This window comes from Sporothrix brasiliensis (assembly GCF_000820605.1).
Source record: "Sporothrix brasiliensis 5110 chromosome Unknown Cont20, whole genome shotgun sequence".
Taxonomy (NCBI): Eukaryota; Fungi; Ascomycota; class Sordariomycetes; order Ophiostomatales; family Ophiostomataceae; genus Sporothrix; species Sporothrix brasiliensis.
This window is the reverse complement of record NW_024467139.1, coordinates 65,988-82,492: the sequence shown is the minus strand read 5'-3', so window position 1 is coordinate 82,492 and position 16,505 is coordinate 65,988. Positions and strand designations below refer to the sequence as shown.

The 16,505-nt window shown below is 49.8% G+C and overlaps 1 protein-coding gene across 1 annotated transcript; it reads left to right on the top strand.

Moving 5' to 3' along the window:
- Positions 1-14,393: 14,393 nt before the first annotated feature.
- Positions 14,394-15,998, top strand: SPBR_07096 (uncharacterized protein; the record flags this gene model as incomplete). The annotated part of the gene is made up of 3 exons (XM_040765350.1): positions 14,394-14,988; positions 15,352-15,500; positions 15,606-15,998. The coding sequence occupies 3 exons, from the start codon at positions 14,394-14,396 to the stop codon at positions 15,996-15,998; spliced, it is 1,137 nt and encodes a 378-aa protein (XP_040616015.1).
- Positions 15,999-16,505: the final 507 nt, after the last annotated feature.

Here is a 16,505-nt window from a genome sequence, read left to right as displayed (position 1 = left end):
CAAGAGGCCCTTGAGAAAGACAATTGAGTTAACGACGAGAACTAAAACGACAAGAAAGACAAGAATGGAAGTGGAAAAGGAAAGACGAATGGAAAATATACACAGAGCCGAGAAAAGAAGCGGAACGACTTGCTTACCGAAAAGATCGGCGCGTCCCAGCCGCAACTGCACATATTTTTCGTCTTCTGGCCCGGGTTGCTACGTGCCTTGCCGGGTGCATGTACTCTCAATGTGTACGTCGTGTGTGTGCGTGTGTGTAATGCGACGTAGGACGTGGGACGTGGGACGTGGGACGTAATTACTCCGCTTTGCTTTCGTTTTCCTTTGCACGTTGTGTTTCTCGCTGTGTTTCTCGTCCGGTGCGTCTGCCCGCTTCTTCGGCGTGGATGTCTCGTCTCGCTGTCATGACCTGTCATATATGCACTGCACACACTCGACTGACAAGGGATATGGATTGGACATGGACGTTGGGCTGATGGACTGTTGGACTGTGATATCTGCGAAACAATAAAAGACTTGCATATCGGTGGGGCGAGGCAAACGGGTCCGTTTTGCATCTCGTCCCGTTGGTGGTGCCTTCATTTGCATCGCCGATGCTCTCCCATCGCTTGTTGGAGAGAAAATACAGCATAGAGAGATGCAAAATAATGAAAAGTGGATATACGGCGAACTTCGTAGGCAGGTCACACAACGTGGTAAAGATTTCTCACCAGAGCACTAGCATGCCGATAAATTCCTTACCAATGTACGATGTATCGCAGCAAACATCAAACAGCAAACAAACCAACGGCCAGCAGACAAAGGCCATACAGCCACGGCACAAATAACGCAAAGGCGACGCCAGATGCTTGACAATGTCCGGGGGTACCGTCTCGTTTGTTCGTCTGTGTTTGAAGACGTGCTTCTGTCCCCAGCACTTTGTTCCTTGTTCTGCTGGTTCTCGAAATGTTATCACCTACAACGTACGCCGTAAATACTCCGTATATGTACGGACGCTGGGGCGTTGCTCTCCCTCCTTCGTCCATCCCTTCCTTCCCATGGGGCGCTTGAGCTCGGTTGGGGACCATCGGAAAGGCAGCACAGATCAGTGGGGGGGTGGTAGGCGGTTGCCATCTGCACATCCTACGTGGTCGCCTCTCATACGAACGAAATATGCTCCGCCTTGGGACAAATGTGGACAATCAGCGGGCAGGTGTGGACAGGTGTGGGCTGACATCCAACGAAAAGCGAGATAAAAGCTGGGAATATTGGCGGGGATCACCGATCCGGCAGAATCGCCCAGATCGTCCCTTTTCCTTATTTTGCTTTATTCTACTTTTTATTCTTCTTTTTTAAATGGTTTATTGTTCGAAGCTTCCCACACTCGGGAAGAAGAGGGTGGGCTGCGAACCTAGATCCTCTTGGTACACACATATCCGTGGCCTGTCTTTCTCTAGTTCTGGGAAGGTTTTGTTTTTGGTATCTATGCATTATTTTCAGTGTCTCCTTTCGAGCCCCAAATTTACAAAGGCATTAATTAAAACTCCGTGCAAACGCCTGTATTCCGTACTACTGCCGCGCACGCTGTAAGTACATATACAACGTACATTTTCATCATTCATCATCTCCACTTTAACGTAGGCTGGATTTTCTCACACCCTTTCGTGTCGCGACTTGCAAAGTGATTCATCACATATCGTTTTTCGCACCACTGAGCTGAGCCCTGGCACTTATGCACGCTCGTGCAATTTATTGGTTTAATTTTGGTGACGAGATTTGGCGCTTGTCACTGGTCATGGTGATTATTGTAATTGCCTATCATCGTTGTCATACGTCGTCTGGCATTCTCTTTTTATTTTCTTTTTCGAATGCTGAGTACAACATACGCGGTAGACCATTAGGAATGTCCAGCTGCAAGCCAAAAGGAGAAAACGGAAAAGGGAACATGGAAACCGACCCAATGACGCGATACGACGTTCATTACCTGACTGACCACTACTGCGTCCACTTCGTCTCCTTCTTTTTGGGATAAACCGATCCGGCAGTCGATGTAGATTTATGTCTTTTGGGAAGCTGTCATAATTATGAAGACAATTCAAGCAGAGGAAATGAGACACTAATAAAAAGGTATGGGTTAATCGATAGATATACCGGAGTAGAAAACGCAAGAAAAGCAACGGCCACAGGCTATGTCGCGAGGCTACGGATATTTACGACTGCGATTCAGTAATACGAGATGCTTTTTGTACACAAAAATACACAAAAAGATGGAAACGGAATCGTATTCTCCGGGGGCGTGCATAACATTGTGAATAGCAGAGAGATAGAGATAGCAACGCAAATGACAAAACGATACATCACAGACAACATGGCAAACCGAGATACGGCCCCCTTGCTAATTTGGAAGAAAGGAATATACTTCAGCTTGCTGCACCATTTTAAACCAGCTATGTTTAAAACTCCCCGGCGCCCATCTCGCCCAATTCTCGCTCACCCCCGTTGCATTCTCTCGTATCATAAACAGCTTGACGTTCGCTACCAGGTTCTGATTCTGTCAAGTTGAGACCCACAAACCACACAATGTGCCCCGTCTCGTCTTTCACCTTAGCACAGTCCACTGTCCAAGTGCTAACGAAACGGAACGATCCGCCCAATCCCCCTTGGGACCGCCCAGGAGGCTGGGCTTTTGCTTCTCATCGTCTCCGTTTTAGTGTTTTAGTTTTGCATGGCTGGCCTTTTTTTCTCCAGGGGGAAGGGTAGACCAAGCCCTAGGTTTCCAGGTTCCGGGTTCCAGTCTCCAGGCAAAGACAAGCCCATGATCTGTGCGTTCAGCCTCCTTTAAGGGAAAAATCAAGTCGCATTCTGAAAATACCAATCTCCTGCTTTTGTCTGCAAATGTTGCATCACAGCTTCTGTTGTTTCCAAGTTATGTTCTGGCTTTGTTTTGTCTGGATCCCCTTCCCGTAGTTTGACAGGTCAATGATACCCTCGTTTCTGCTCTTTCCTGCACGTCCTCACCCATAGTCCCAGGTGTTTGAAGGAGAGAAACACAGCTGACAAAAGAAAGTACCAACGCGCCTCCAGTGCGACTTTGTACGGCATGCTCGTCAAAGTGAGCAGCACTGCTCCGCTAAAGAGACTCGAAGAAGCTGATCATCATCGACTGTCGAAGAACCCCCCCCCCCCTAAGGACATAGCAAGGCAAAGGCAAGCGATACGACTTCAGCGACATGGAAATCAGAAACAGTACATATCACTACGCATGAAGTAAAAGGCAGCAACCGCGGGCAGAAATAAAACATACAGCCGATCATTCTTGCCCAACATGCTCCCATGGATGTGTTGTCCATCCAAATAAACGAGATGTGCTAGCATTCAAGCTAGCCCGTGCATCACATCGCACAAATCCCACAAAAAAAAACGAGATCCTGCACCTCAAATGGGGATCTTGGGAAGAGATGAAAGGGCAGGGGAGGGGTGGGTCGGATTATGTGCAACGAGAGAGAAATAAAAAGGGTACACCACAAACGTCGTTTGTCGAATGTCAAAGAAAAGTAAAGATGCCATGTTGCCTTGCAACCTTTCAGCTAGCTGGACCCTGGGCACGGGACGCCTTGCAGTGTCGAGGTCGGCGACCTTGTGGGACGGGATGGTCAAGCCCTCTTGTCCTGGCGTCCTTAATGGCCGAGGAGGGGCTGTGCGCAGAGGTAATGTTCTGTAGAGTGCCATCGGAGGCGTGCCAACAGACCAGAAACGACACCGGGCCAGCCGATCCGTGAACCAGACCTCCGTCTGCCTGGTTCGTAATTCGCAACCCGCCTCCCGTCATCTGTGATACGGTACGATGATCGAGCTAGCTGGGGAGCCAATTGAAGGAGGGTGCGGATGCGAGGGTTGCTAGGATGCTGGGGTGCGAGGATGCAGCGATGCGGTGTGTTGCATTCATACTGGAGAGAAGGGTCTGTGAACGGCATGTCGTAAAACGGCGAGGCGAGAAAGCTGAGAAAATACTCCGCATGGAGCACGGTGAACATTGAACATCTGCTTTTAACTTTTTCGTCGAAATTACGCAGTAATAGTACCCTCTGTAGGCCACCTTGGGCTGTCAGTTTACTTCTTTTTTCTTTTCTTTTCTTTTCCTTTTCTTTTCTCTTTTCTTTTGGCAATAAGAAGCAAAGAAACATCCGACGTAATAAAATAGCATTAACGTCCTCATTCCCCCACGCGTGGAGGGTTGGGACTGATGATTTGCATACCGAGAAAAGTCCATTACGTAGTTTTTACACAAGGGTCAACGTCTGGTCCGACCGCCTCAACTTCCTGTCCCATCGGACTCTCATATTAGCCCATCGAATCAATTATAGCCATCCTTCAGAACCGGAAACTCGATACCGCCCTTGACATTGTCCCACACCACTGTGTCATCTGCCGGAATGCTCAATCGACCATCGGCCGCCGGGTATCAATCTATCTGCTTCATCTTTCTCATCTGTCCATTGCCCTTGTCTGGGACATGAAGCGGCCAGGCCAGATTGTCGGTGCCGGCACGGTTGTTGTGGGCGTATGTGGATGTACGGAGTATGGCAATGTTTTTTACAGTACTTGTTGGCTCCGTCTTCTGTGTGCCATGGTTGACAAGCCACTTGGCCTGAAAGTACGGCAATAAAGATTGATATACCAGGAAGCATATGAGAACTATCATGAGCTGAAAGGCTAGACAGCCGTCTGATGTGTTGTTTGTTCTCTCCTTTTCTGCGTGTTCCCGCCCCCTTTCCATTTTGGGTATGCCAGCGACAGCGCAACATGCTCTATTTTGATTTTAAGCTTGCTTGAGACTCCTTGAAGACGCTTTTTTTTTATCTTTTCATTTGTTAGTTATGAAAATCAACGTTGTGGAGCAAAGGAATGTTAGATCGGGCCACTAGTCCGACAGCCATGGTTGTGTTTGTCTGTTTCTCAGTTCCTCTTTAGCTTTCCTTACCTCGTAATTTGCAGCTGTCACAGGCTGGTTTTTATTGGTCCACTGGTAACGGGATTTTATTACGTGCTCGAATTCCATTGTTTAGAGTTTGCCTTTTGCGCCATTATTGTCCCTCCCTCAATCCTATGCTGATGGTCTTCAGCAGCTTCTTGTAAGCATTCCACCTTTTCCTACATCCCTGTGCCGGGTCAACATTTCCTTTCCTACTGAGATACTAATAAATAAAGACGGAATATCGACAGTATCCAGCCTTATGCTAGCCCAGTGCGACTGAGAATGAGGCACTACAGTACTCATGAAATGGAAGAGGCTCCCTGAAAACAAAACATGCTGGTTTGGCGTCTCAAAACTCTTTGTCTGCCGCCACACTTCTCCCACCCGGCATACTTCGATCGTAAGATACATGTATGTTGTGGGGCATATCATTTCTTTATGTGACCCTCTGCCTCTCTCATCCTTTGGCTTTAACTTTTGACTTATATTATAATATTTAACGTCAGAAATGCTAGGCGCATGAGCTCTCGATATGTTCCCCGGGACGCGTCGAGCATATTGGCCATGCATGGGGGCGTGTCGACAGGTCAGCTGCGTCAACGAATGGAGACGGAACGAGTGAGACGCGTTGCCGGCCGGTCAGCACGGACTAGATTATTAGAGGACGCAGAAGAGTATTCTTATGTGCGCAGAGGCCGCCAATCTGGCATGGTCTTTCTGTGTGTAATTTTACGTCTTTTGTGATCCTGCCCGTGGCGGTGCCCACTGAGGGTCCAATGCAAGTCCAGCCCTTGGCTCCCAAGAGCGCCACGACCCCAGAACTACAAGAGATTCTCCACGACTACGGAGTACACCACTCCACGAGCAAGATGGGCCCCTGCAGGTGCCTGCTGGCACGATCCCCGAAATGAGGACCAGCAATACATTGGGATTCCGGGTGCGTTGTGTCGAGATGTTTGTAGATCTGCCAACCGTATCTTACCTTTTGTAAAACTGAGATACAGCACTCGGATGGAGACGAGGTCGAAAGTATTAAAAGAAAACGCTAGCCAGACCCCCCGTACGTAAGTGCGACCGCTTTTGTTTACTTTCCTCTTCCGAAGTACCGTTGCACTATTTTACATGTGTAAAGCGCACTCTATGGCCCTCTTATCCGTCCGTCATCCAGCGTCCCGTACCGTCCGTCACCTTTGCCCGATACTGTGACCGTTGCCGTAGAATACTCACTCAGCATTCTTACAGCCGCATCGCGCGCCTCCTTTATTCCAGTCGTAGCAAATCGGGTTGATCGTTTTGTTGATCGTCGTCCTTTATCATCTTCCCCTTTTCCCCACCCGAGTCCTTTTCGGTGTTTATCACTCTGGCCCCTATTCTCCATCCCCGTATTTCCACCACTACCTCGACAAGGCCCGCTGCAGCATGTTGGTGTGGTGGGGTCTTACAGGGCCCGCCGCTGTTTTACGTCGAAAGTCGCACGCGCTGTAGAAGGGAAAGTATAACATGCTGTGGTACATCCATCGACTGAGTTAATCGAAATCAAACGCAAAGAAAGAAAAAAGGACAGTCTTAACCATTATTCAGTCCATTTTCTTTTTCTCCTCTCTGTCTCGTATGTTTTTTTCTCGTCCGCAAATTCATTTTTTTCTCCATTCCCCCCCCCCCCCTTTTTTTTTTTTTTTTTTTTACTTTTAACTTTTCTTCTCAATATTTGCATGCGCTTCCTTCTCACACTTCTCATCCCACAACACCTTCTGACATCCATCCAGCAACATAATCACAAAATCTTCACACCTCTTTCTGTTCCTGTCCCGAGTCTGCCATCCGATCACGATTGGTCCGATGACGCTTGCTGACGCCGCATTGAGATCTCCGGGACTGGGACAGTTTTCAGATAACGGACGAAAGATAGATAATTAAATCAACAAATAAAAAAGTATAGATTCAATAAATGGCATAAATGGCATTTAATGGCATACAAACTAAGGGCTGTAATCTTTCCCTAGGCCGTTTTAACCCGGGCAAGCATCTGATCGACCCAACCACTTGTTCCTTTCGTCTCGGGCCTACGTCCCCTTCCTTGGCAGACAGAAAAGTACATTGCATCTGGCTTTTCTTAATGAGTACGGCGTACGTACTGCCTCACAATGGTTCGACACATGCAGTAAGAAACTTGGACAGAAGGCCCATCAGCAGAAAACGACGACATCCGGAGCGCAAAGAATGCGTTGTCTTCCTCACCTGCGTCAAGACCTTGTCCCTGTTCTGCTACTGTCTGAAAGTAATACATCGTGCCCGGATCCTTCCCTCCCCGCGCTTACCTTACAAAGTAAGATACATGTACGCTGGACAAACGGGCTCTTATTAACCTGCCCCATATTTTTGCTTTTGTCTGTCAGTTTCTCGGTCCCTGATTCTTAGTCAAAAAGCATTCTTCATTCGAGTGCAGCACTAACAACTGGAGCCACTATCGCTCGTTAGTACACGCCAATCCACTCCACACCCCTCAAGCCCCTACGGCCCATCAGCTCTCATTTCGTGTCCCTTTTTCTTTTTTTTTTCTTTTTTTTCTTTTGGTATGTTTTTTTTCCTTTTCCTTTTCTTTTTTCTTCTTCATTTTCCAGATTCTGAGTCTATCCAACACGCCCCCACCATGAGCGCACGATCAGCCCATTTCAAGTTTCTTTTATCATCTTCTTTTGTTCTTATTAGCCCCTCCATACAGTTTCCTTGCAGTTGGAAAGAGCAAGGAGGCAGAGTCGAAGCGACCATACGAATTGAGGTTGAGAAGAGAGCGGCAGACACTAATGGCGGCTCAATGAGGCAAGCTTGATATTTGTCGAAAATGGTGATTTGGAGTTTTTGAAAAGACCATTTTCCTCGTGCTCGTTTATTACAAAAAAAACGGCATCTTAATCCGTTCGTTGTCCAACCGTGAGCCTCTCGATCGATCTCCGGAGCACGGCATATTTAAAGTCCCCTCGTTTGGAAGTGCTACCCAGTAATCTCAAGACAAAGAAATGTGTCAGTCGCATACCGTCGGACGCGTCCTAGTCGCCAACGGGCAACACGGCATCGGAAATCTTGCTCATCTTTCTCATCCAATCCATCTATTTAGAACCATGTGTTTCGTTGCGCATCTGCGATCAGCCTCCTGCCCATGCCGGAGTTTGGATCTTGTTCAAGCACGCGCAAAGTATATTCACGCGCAAAGTATATTTGCTCATACCTCCCCATTCTCGCGTTCTCGTAAGATGTCAACAGCCGCCAAAGTATGTCGTAAAAGTTCGTCGTTAGTTTCAAACCATCATTGCGAGATCGGCGTAGCCCCCCCCCCCCCCCCTTTTCCGGTCCTCTAAAATTCTTTGTGTCTGACTGTTTTGGTTTTCAATGGCGCCCTTGTCCGTTCACGCTTTTTGACAGTTAAGAACTGTAACGGGCCCGGACAACCAACGGACGTTCTAACGGTTTTATTTGCCACCACCTTCGCCGCGCCTTCCTTCTTCAGCAACCTCAACGTCGTAGTCGTTTCGACAATGCTCTGACCCCGTGTCTCTGTGTGTATGTCTCTCTCTCTAAGAAAGCCAGTGCCTCGTACGTTCGTATTCGCCCACATGCCCACACGCTTCATTTCTTTTTTTTTTTTTTTTTTTTTTTTTTCGCTGTTGTGTAGCTTTTTACATTTCGCCGTCATTGTTTCTCCCTTACCCCGTTTATCTGGTTTATCCCTCGGTAAAATCCGCTTTTTATCTTTATATCTTCTTCTTCTTTTTTGCCATATGGCGTACATTGTGCAAGTCGCACATGGAAAGATTCTGTTTATGGAAGTACCCGTAAAGCAAGTTTACAAACGCAGATACATAGAGCTAGGAGTTAAGGTAGCTTCCTTGATTGCCAAATGAAAACCTCTGTCTACGACGTACGAAAAAAGCGATATACTTTGCATCTTCCCGTCCCGTCGCTATTTGTAGCAGTATGTCGTATGTAATACCATCCGTCGTTAATCGTGCTCCCGTGGTCCGCTGTTCCTCGGGTATGGAGCATCAAATCTCAATCGACCGATTTGAGATACGAGTATTCCGTATTTGAGTTAGGCGAAGCGCTATTTTTTGGCTCGGGAAGACGCTATTTTGCACAGTAGCCGACACGAGACACGCTGGTTGGTTCGTCCGTGCGGGAAAGGGGCCCAAAAGACGGGTCCTGAGGGGCGAGCGGCCCTAAAAATGACCCAAAGCCAGGGATCTTTCCTCGCTCGACCGCCCTGGCGACCGCGACCCACAGTGTGGCATATTGTTGGACAGATTCCTTCGTCTAGGGCGACCCACGGACACAAGCAACTACTATCCATCGAGGCAACTATTCGCGGACCAGAGCAAGGCGCATTGCCATCTTCTGTAGGAAGCATCAGACAACGATAACTCGTCTGTCGTATTGCGTGAGGTATTACGTCGCACAACAGCGACCTCCCACCCCCTTTTGTGTACTTTGTAGACCGCGTGCATTGCACATCCTCGACATCCAAAGCATGAGCGCGGAGTGATCATGAACGGAGCCGCCTTGTTTCTTGATTCTGTCGACCCACAGACTCGTCCCATAATTTCATCGTCCAACGTTGAAGTTTTCGCTGCCTGGACAAATACGACGTGCCCCGTACTACTTGTTGTACAAAGACGACTACTCAAATATCGCCCCCGTCGTTGGTCACATCGTGATGCCACTGTTTCCATTCTCGTCGCTTTGGTTGCGCGAGACAGACTAGAAAACCCTTAAAAAATCTCGGGCAGGAAGAAAATCTTGAAACATCAGGCACTCGTGGTTCTTCAGCGGCACGAACGGGTATTACAACAGGTTCTGTACGTGAGAATTACGTCCTACATCGACATATGTTGCATATGTGCACATATTCGCAAGTAGTTGTTATCCCTGCTATTTGGTCCCACGGGAAGCACGCTTGTGCGACCGCTGGATCTCTCTCCATTGGCAATTTCTGGCGATTTTTTTTTGGCGATGGATGATGGTCATCAACTTTGGCAGGGTAGCTCATCCTGGCGGAGGTAGTCTGTAATGTGGAGTTTCGCTGTAAACGTATACAAAGGGGCAGACTGAAGTTCGAAATTCGGGATTAGAAAAGTCTGCCCTGGCCTCAGCGTAATAGCACTTCGCAGTAGGTGTGCTGGAGAGCTCCTTCGTCGTCAGAACACAGAACTAATTGTGCTCTGGCAATCACATTGTAGCTTTGGAGTTTGCAATTCCAGTGGATCGCATCTCTCCTTTCCCATCTATGTGGTGCCTTGTTTTAGTGCGATCTTACGATGAGCTCCATGTGAATGTCGTAAACTCATGGTTAGTCAGTTCCGCGGAGGGCGGAGCAATACGATCTTGAGATGCTTGTATTCTAAAGTAAGATACATCTTACGAAGTACATAAGACTCCTTTTTGTCGCTAGAGGCTCGACATTGCTGTTGCCACTTTTGTATTTCCCTTACGTGATGGTTTTATTGCAGAGAAGCTTACCGGTCCCCATTGTTTGGCGTGCATAATAGGCCGCCTGCTATTCCATTGCCATTGTTCGATACGCGACAGCAACGCTAACTTTACCCACTAACGTTGCCCACTAACGGTGCCAACGTTGTCCACTAATGTCCACCCGCCTGTCAAAACTTCTGCATCCAAGCACAAGCATGCATTGGCGTGCGAGCGTCGAAGGAAATGAGCACATGAAAGAAAAAGTTGTCTTTGCAGTCACATTTCAATACGGATTATTATAGTGTCGTAGTCGTGGTTTGGGACAAGACTTTCTAAGCGGTGCCACACCTGGAACCCCCCAATTCCCCTATACCACGCCCCTATAAATCGACATCCTATCTTACCAGTCCAGCAGGGCACGGTAGCTCCGTATCCTCGTCTGCCACGCTTCACTGTCTCGTCTTCCCGGCAGGGATGCGCATGTGGAAGGCATCACCAATGCTCCTTGCATCTACGACCCACCACCATAACGACAGGACGGAGCATGGGAAAGCAATATTTGCCAAGTAAGTCTCTTGCGTTGCACTCGCAGCTCCTTGCATGGCCGTCCGAGTGAGGGAAACCAAGGCGCACAAATCGTCAGTCGCCGTACCAATCGCTTCCTAGAAGCCGCATGGTGTTCAAATACGGAGTTCTCTCATACTTCGTACATCGGTGCCAAGCACCTGAGCAGTGCTGAGGTCAAAGCACCGCCCATCCATCTGCCCGAAGCATCGCATCTCGTCCTATCTCGTCACGCTCCACACCCTTCTGTCACTATCCTTGCCTGGTGTCCGCTAATAGAATGCGCGAATCAGAATGCCAGGAGCAAGGGTCCGGCCTCAAGAGAGAGCTCACAGAAGGAGGTACCGTCTATGAAAGGCTTGCAAAGTGCTGGGTCATCCCATCCTACCAACGCAAGCTGAAAAGATTGTCTTGTTGTATTAAAAAAAAAAGAGAAAAAAAAAAGGGACGGTGTGTGAAACCGGTCTCAATATACAGAATACACGCCGTATAATAAGTTTAACGGGAGTGTAATTATACAGTTCTGCTGTCTCCAACATCTCGTCATATGTACTCCGTATTACTTTGTACGAATGTGGCCCACTGGGGCCAACCCACACCATAATCCCGGAGCCTCGAATGAGATCCTTTCCCAACGAGTCCCCTGCCCCCTTGGCAAATCTCGACGATGAGACCGCAATACAGATCGTTGTGGGTGCTTCCGGCCCCTCAAAATGTTTGCCTCCATGTTTCGCCTAATCAGTCGTCTTTGCATCCATTTCAAAAACTCACTGACTTCCTTTTCTGTGGTCGACACAGGGACTGGAAAGAAAGCCAGCTTCTCATCGACGAGCAGACAGATTGATCCCACTTCGACTCGCTTTCTCCTGCCTCTCTCTGGCTTGTTCCTGGCTCGTTTGTTTGCTCCTTCTCTCGTATCCTCTGTCGCGTCTCATCCCACGCCCGACCTTGCCATATTGGGACAATCCTTGTCACCTACATCTCATAAACTAGCCAGAAATGGCCGTCCAAATCATGACAGGGGAAAGGGCGTGTCCTCTTCGTCGTATTTGTCCACTCGCTTCGATATATTTCTCGGCCCTTGAGCCCCCCCCCCCCCCCCCCCCCCCCCGNAGTATCTCTCACTTCACTGGGTTTTTTTCGTTTGCCTAGTTCAGTGGCAGCCCATTGCAATGATCGAGTCGGTGCAGGAACTGTGCTGAAAATCACGTTTGCGTCCTGCCCACCTTCTTGCTGCTCAACTTGGCTTGTTAACAAGAGCGACCGTTCTGTTGTCGAACGAACCATCTGAATTTATTTGTCGGCTTTGTATTATCCGATTACGGGTGATACTGCCGACAAACTATTAATCCGTATCGTTTGCGATTGTCGCGCATCGCCCAATTTTTATCCCATATTTCATTCTTCCAATTTCCCGGTCCAGTCCGTCCCATTCTATAGCCAATCCTCTGCTCAGACCCAGTTCCCGTTATCTGTGCGATCAAACCTGGTTATCGAGCTTTTACAGCGCCCCGACGCGCCTTCCCCCGCCCTGTTCCTGCCAATGCATGCTTAATTTTCAATGTATTATGGGATAATTAAGCCGTAGTAGAAAATAAACTTGACCACGCACGCGAAATAAGCTTTTGTGTTTTGTCTGCCAGCTGTGAAGAATCCAAAGAAAATACAAGTTTGCCGTTAGTTTCAATGTTATTATATGAAATCAAACGTAAAGAAACATGTGCACATATACAGAATACTATACGGGGTGCAGGCGAACTCTTCTGGGCTCGTCTTACATGTCGTCTCAGCTCCACGCGCGTCAAGAAGGTGCAAATATTGTCCTGCCCTCGTGGGAAATAACAAAAGATGGAGCTGTCCACCGTTTCTTCGTCTTCGACCTCCATGGGCTCCACCACCGAATCTTTGGCCAAGCCACCGTCACCGCATCGCTCCGCAAGCCCCCCCTTTTATCACCCCCGGTGTACTCATTCTTTAGCTACCATTTTCGTTTCCCTCTCTTTTTTTTTCGCGCAGGAACATGCATTCAGCGTATGCACACGCCCCCTCACACCCCTTCCCTCGTTCCTTCCTCCCCCCGGTCCACCACCACCCCCTTTCCCATCCCAAAGATTCGCTCTTTCCCATCCCATCGCGCTTTCCCAGGTCCACTGTCCCAGTCCGTTCCCAGAGAGTGGCAAAATCCCAGGCAGGCCCAAAGTGGTCACAGTGTTCCCAGGTGTTCAGTCCCAGCGTGCCTTCCAAATCCCAGTCCCAGTCCACAGGACCCAGCCCCGCCCAAGGGCCCAGTCAGTCCTGCGGGCCCATCCAGCGAACGTTCAGCCCCAGCAACTGTGCTTTCTTGCTTCCCTGGCCTGCCCCGGCCTAGTCCTTCCCTGTCTTGAACTGGCACGCACCTTTTGACAACTCCTTTCCTCTGATGGATACATGACTAGACGCCTGCCCTCAACACTCGTGCAGCTCGATTTTGCACTCTTTTTTGAATTTTCACCTTTTTCTGCTCAACCTTTCCTTCACCTCGAATCTCAACTTCGACCTCTCATCTTCCAACCCTCTGTTGCCTACGTTCGTCTTGCCGCTCTCCTTGACGGGCTTCTTCCCTCTAAAAGTCGGCAACGCGTCCGTATTTCCGGCCGCGACGACCGTCGGCTCACTTTGTTTCGTTCTCACCTTTTGTTATCGTTTTCCTTATTCTCGCTTTCCTTCCTTTTCTTTTCCGTTCTCTCTACCCTCAGCAGCTTGACAGCCGCTCCCATACACCTTTTCCTTTTCTCTTATTTTACTTTACACAAAGAGTACTCCGTACACGACGACATATACGGCAAGCAGAAGGTTCTGACGACGGGATCTTCAGTTCTACCAAAAGCAGGAGGGCCCAGAACGAACTCGAAACTCGAAACTCGACGCAACAAAACGGGGCCGAGCCGACCCACGGACCACGGACCACGGACCAGGACAACAGATCACAACTTGCGAATTGCGGATCTCGCGAACCTCGCACAATAGGCCTACGGCCACGACCGCGCTCGACCGCTGTCTGTCTAAATGTTCCCAGCTCTGGTCTGCTCCGCTGAATAAGACAGTCCGCAGGACCGTCCGAGCTGTGTGCATCACGACCCTGCGCCGACCGCTATGGAAGTAGGAGAAACTGGCTCCGGGCAAAGGTGGGTACAAAATCAACAAGTCGAGAGACTTGACGAGACTGGAGAGAGGGTAGTACGGGTTTTAGAGGGACTGGGAACATATCATCGTCTGACTTCCAAGGATATCGTCTGCCAGCATCCCACGCAACGCAACTGCGCACAGCATCCTGAGCAACAGCACAGACCACTACAATCAACCACGGGACTCTAGAGACGTCAGAGAATCGCAGGACCAAAGAGACAACAGAGACCCGCGAGACGCCTCCAACATGGCCACTGCAGCCCTCATCAGCCCCAACACCCCCTACTATCCACACCACTCGCCCTCATCGTACTCGTCTGGCGGCTACTACCAACAACAGGGACCGCAACAAGGACAACACCAAGACGCGTCACAAAACCGCGGTCCCGGAAACGGCCACGCCCATATCCACAGCCACTCCCACGGCCACGGCCACGGTCACGGTCACGGTCACGGACAAATATCACCGTCCACTACAGCAGCTGGAATGATCTCACCTGTCGATTCGCGCCGTACCTCCGACGACCACGACATGTCGGGCCACCGCCAGTCTCTTCCCTCTCTCAAAGAGATTATTGGCAAGACTACCTCCTCGAGCTACCACCACCCGTCGTCGGCGCCACCTAGTGGACCTCAGCATGGGCTGCCCTCTCCTTTCTCGACAACGGCTCCACCACGGCCTTTCCCGGCCGAGTCCCCCAGCGACATGCAGCATTCGCCTCGATCACTGCACCACCCGGCTTCTATCCCACCTCCTCCTTCGTCCATGTACAACCAACGACCAGAGCCGACATCGACATTTCCCGCGCCACCACGTCCGCCGCTTCCCGGCCGTGCACATGGTACCCCTCCGCCGAATGCAGAGTCTCACCAAGGCGGGCAGCCACCGTCTTCGGTTCAGTCTTTGATTAATCCACAGCACCCGGTACAGCATGTGCCGCACTATCCTCACTCGTCGCAACAGCAGCGCCACCCTCAGGATCAACCTCCTTCGCAACTCCAATCATACCACCATCAAGGCCCAGCGCCACGTGATGCTCGGTCTGCTCACGGCGACAGCCCACCATCATACCATGCGTTTCCGAATGCGCCTGGCCAGCAACCGCCATACCCAACACACTCAGCCTCCCAACACCCTCTGCCACCCCCGCCGCCTACGCAGGGCCACATGTCAGCATCCCACCCAGCATCGCCTCATCATTCAGGACCTCCATCGTTGCCGTCTCCCTTCGAGTCACATCAGCAACCCTTGATGCATGAGCCTCCCGTCGACTTGAACCGGTCACGGACACGGTACGATCAGGCAGTCTCCCGGCACTTTGAATCTTGGAGCTACACGGAGTATCTCGCACGGGTATGTATACTTTCTCTGATGTGGATCTGACGTGGAGGTGCCATGGTCGTTCTTCGCATATGTCTTTATATCTCGAAGGAAACCTTAACTAACAGTGGCCAACAGATTGGAAGCAATTCGCGGACAATATACAACTTCGCTGAGGCCTTTGGCAGTATCGCACGGGAAGAGCACGGGCCGCACCCGATGCCGGGGCGCATGCCGAGCGACCGCGAAGTTTGCGAAATGATCAGCAATGCAGAGTGGCTGAAAACGATGCTGGAAAGCCTTCGCCACATGGTCCAGAACACCGTCAGTGAAGGCAACTCTGGACCTGGCAGCGGAAGTGCGAGTGGCCCTTCCAGCGGCAGTAGCGGCAGGCAGAAGCCTGCAAATATGGACGACGCAGACATGCCAATGTACAGCGAACCCGGGCAGAAGCCGTACGGCATGGAGGTGAAGAAGAGACGAGGCGTATGTTCATCCACTCCACCTCATCCCGAATCACCATATTGTTGAATTAAATAACTGATTGTGGTTTACAGAGAGCTGCACCGCCTGGAAGATGCCACAGCTGCAACCGCATCGATACACCCGAATGGCGGCGGGGACCTGATGGTGCCCGCACGCTCTGTAACGCATGCGGTCTTCATTATGCAAAGCTTGAGCGCAAGAAGCAGTTGGAGAGTCGGCAAATTCGGCCCAAACATCCAGACGACCGACGCTGAACGATCTACAACACCAAACAAATGCTCCATCAACTATTCCCGCATCCAAACCCTCTCAACGTATCGAACTTGAACTTTCGTAACGCTCGGCGAGCAGCCAATGAATACAAAACACGGCGAGAAAAAAGCGACTATATAACTTGTTATTCTAATCCATTATTTATTTCAGAAGGCATTTACACAAAGATGAGATAAGGCGGCAATGGCCGTTGACGACAAAGGCCAACGTTTGGATATTTTTTTTCGGATTTTTTGGGGCTTCTTAATTTCTGTTTTATTTGCGAGTTTCCTGCATTTT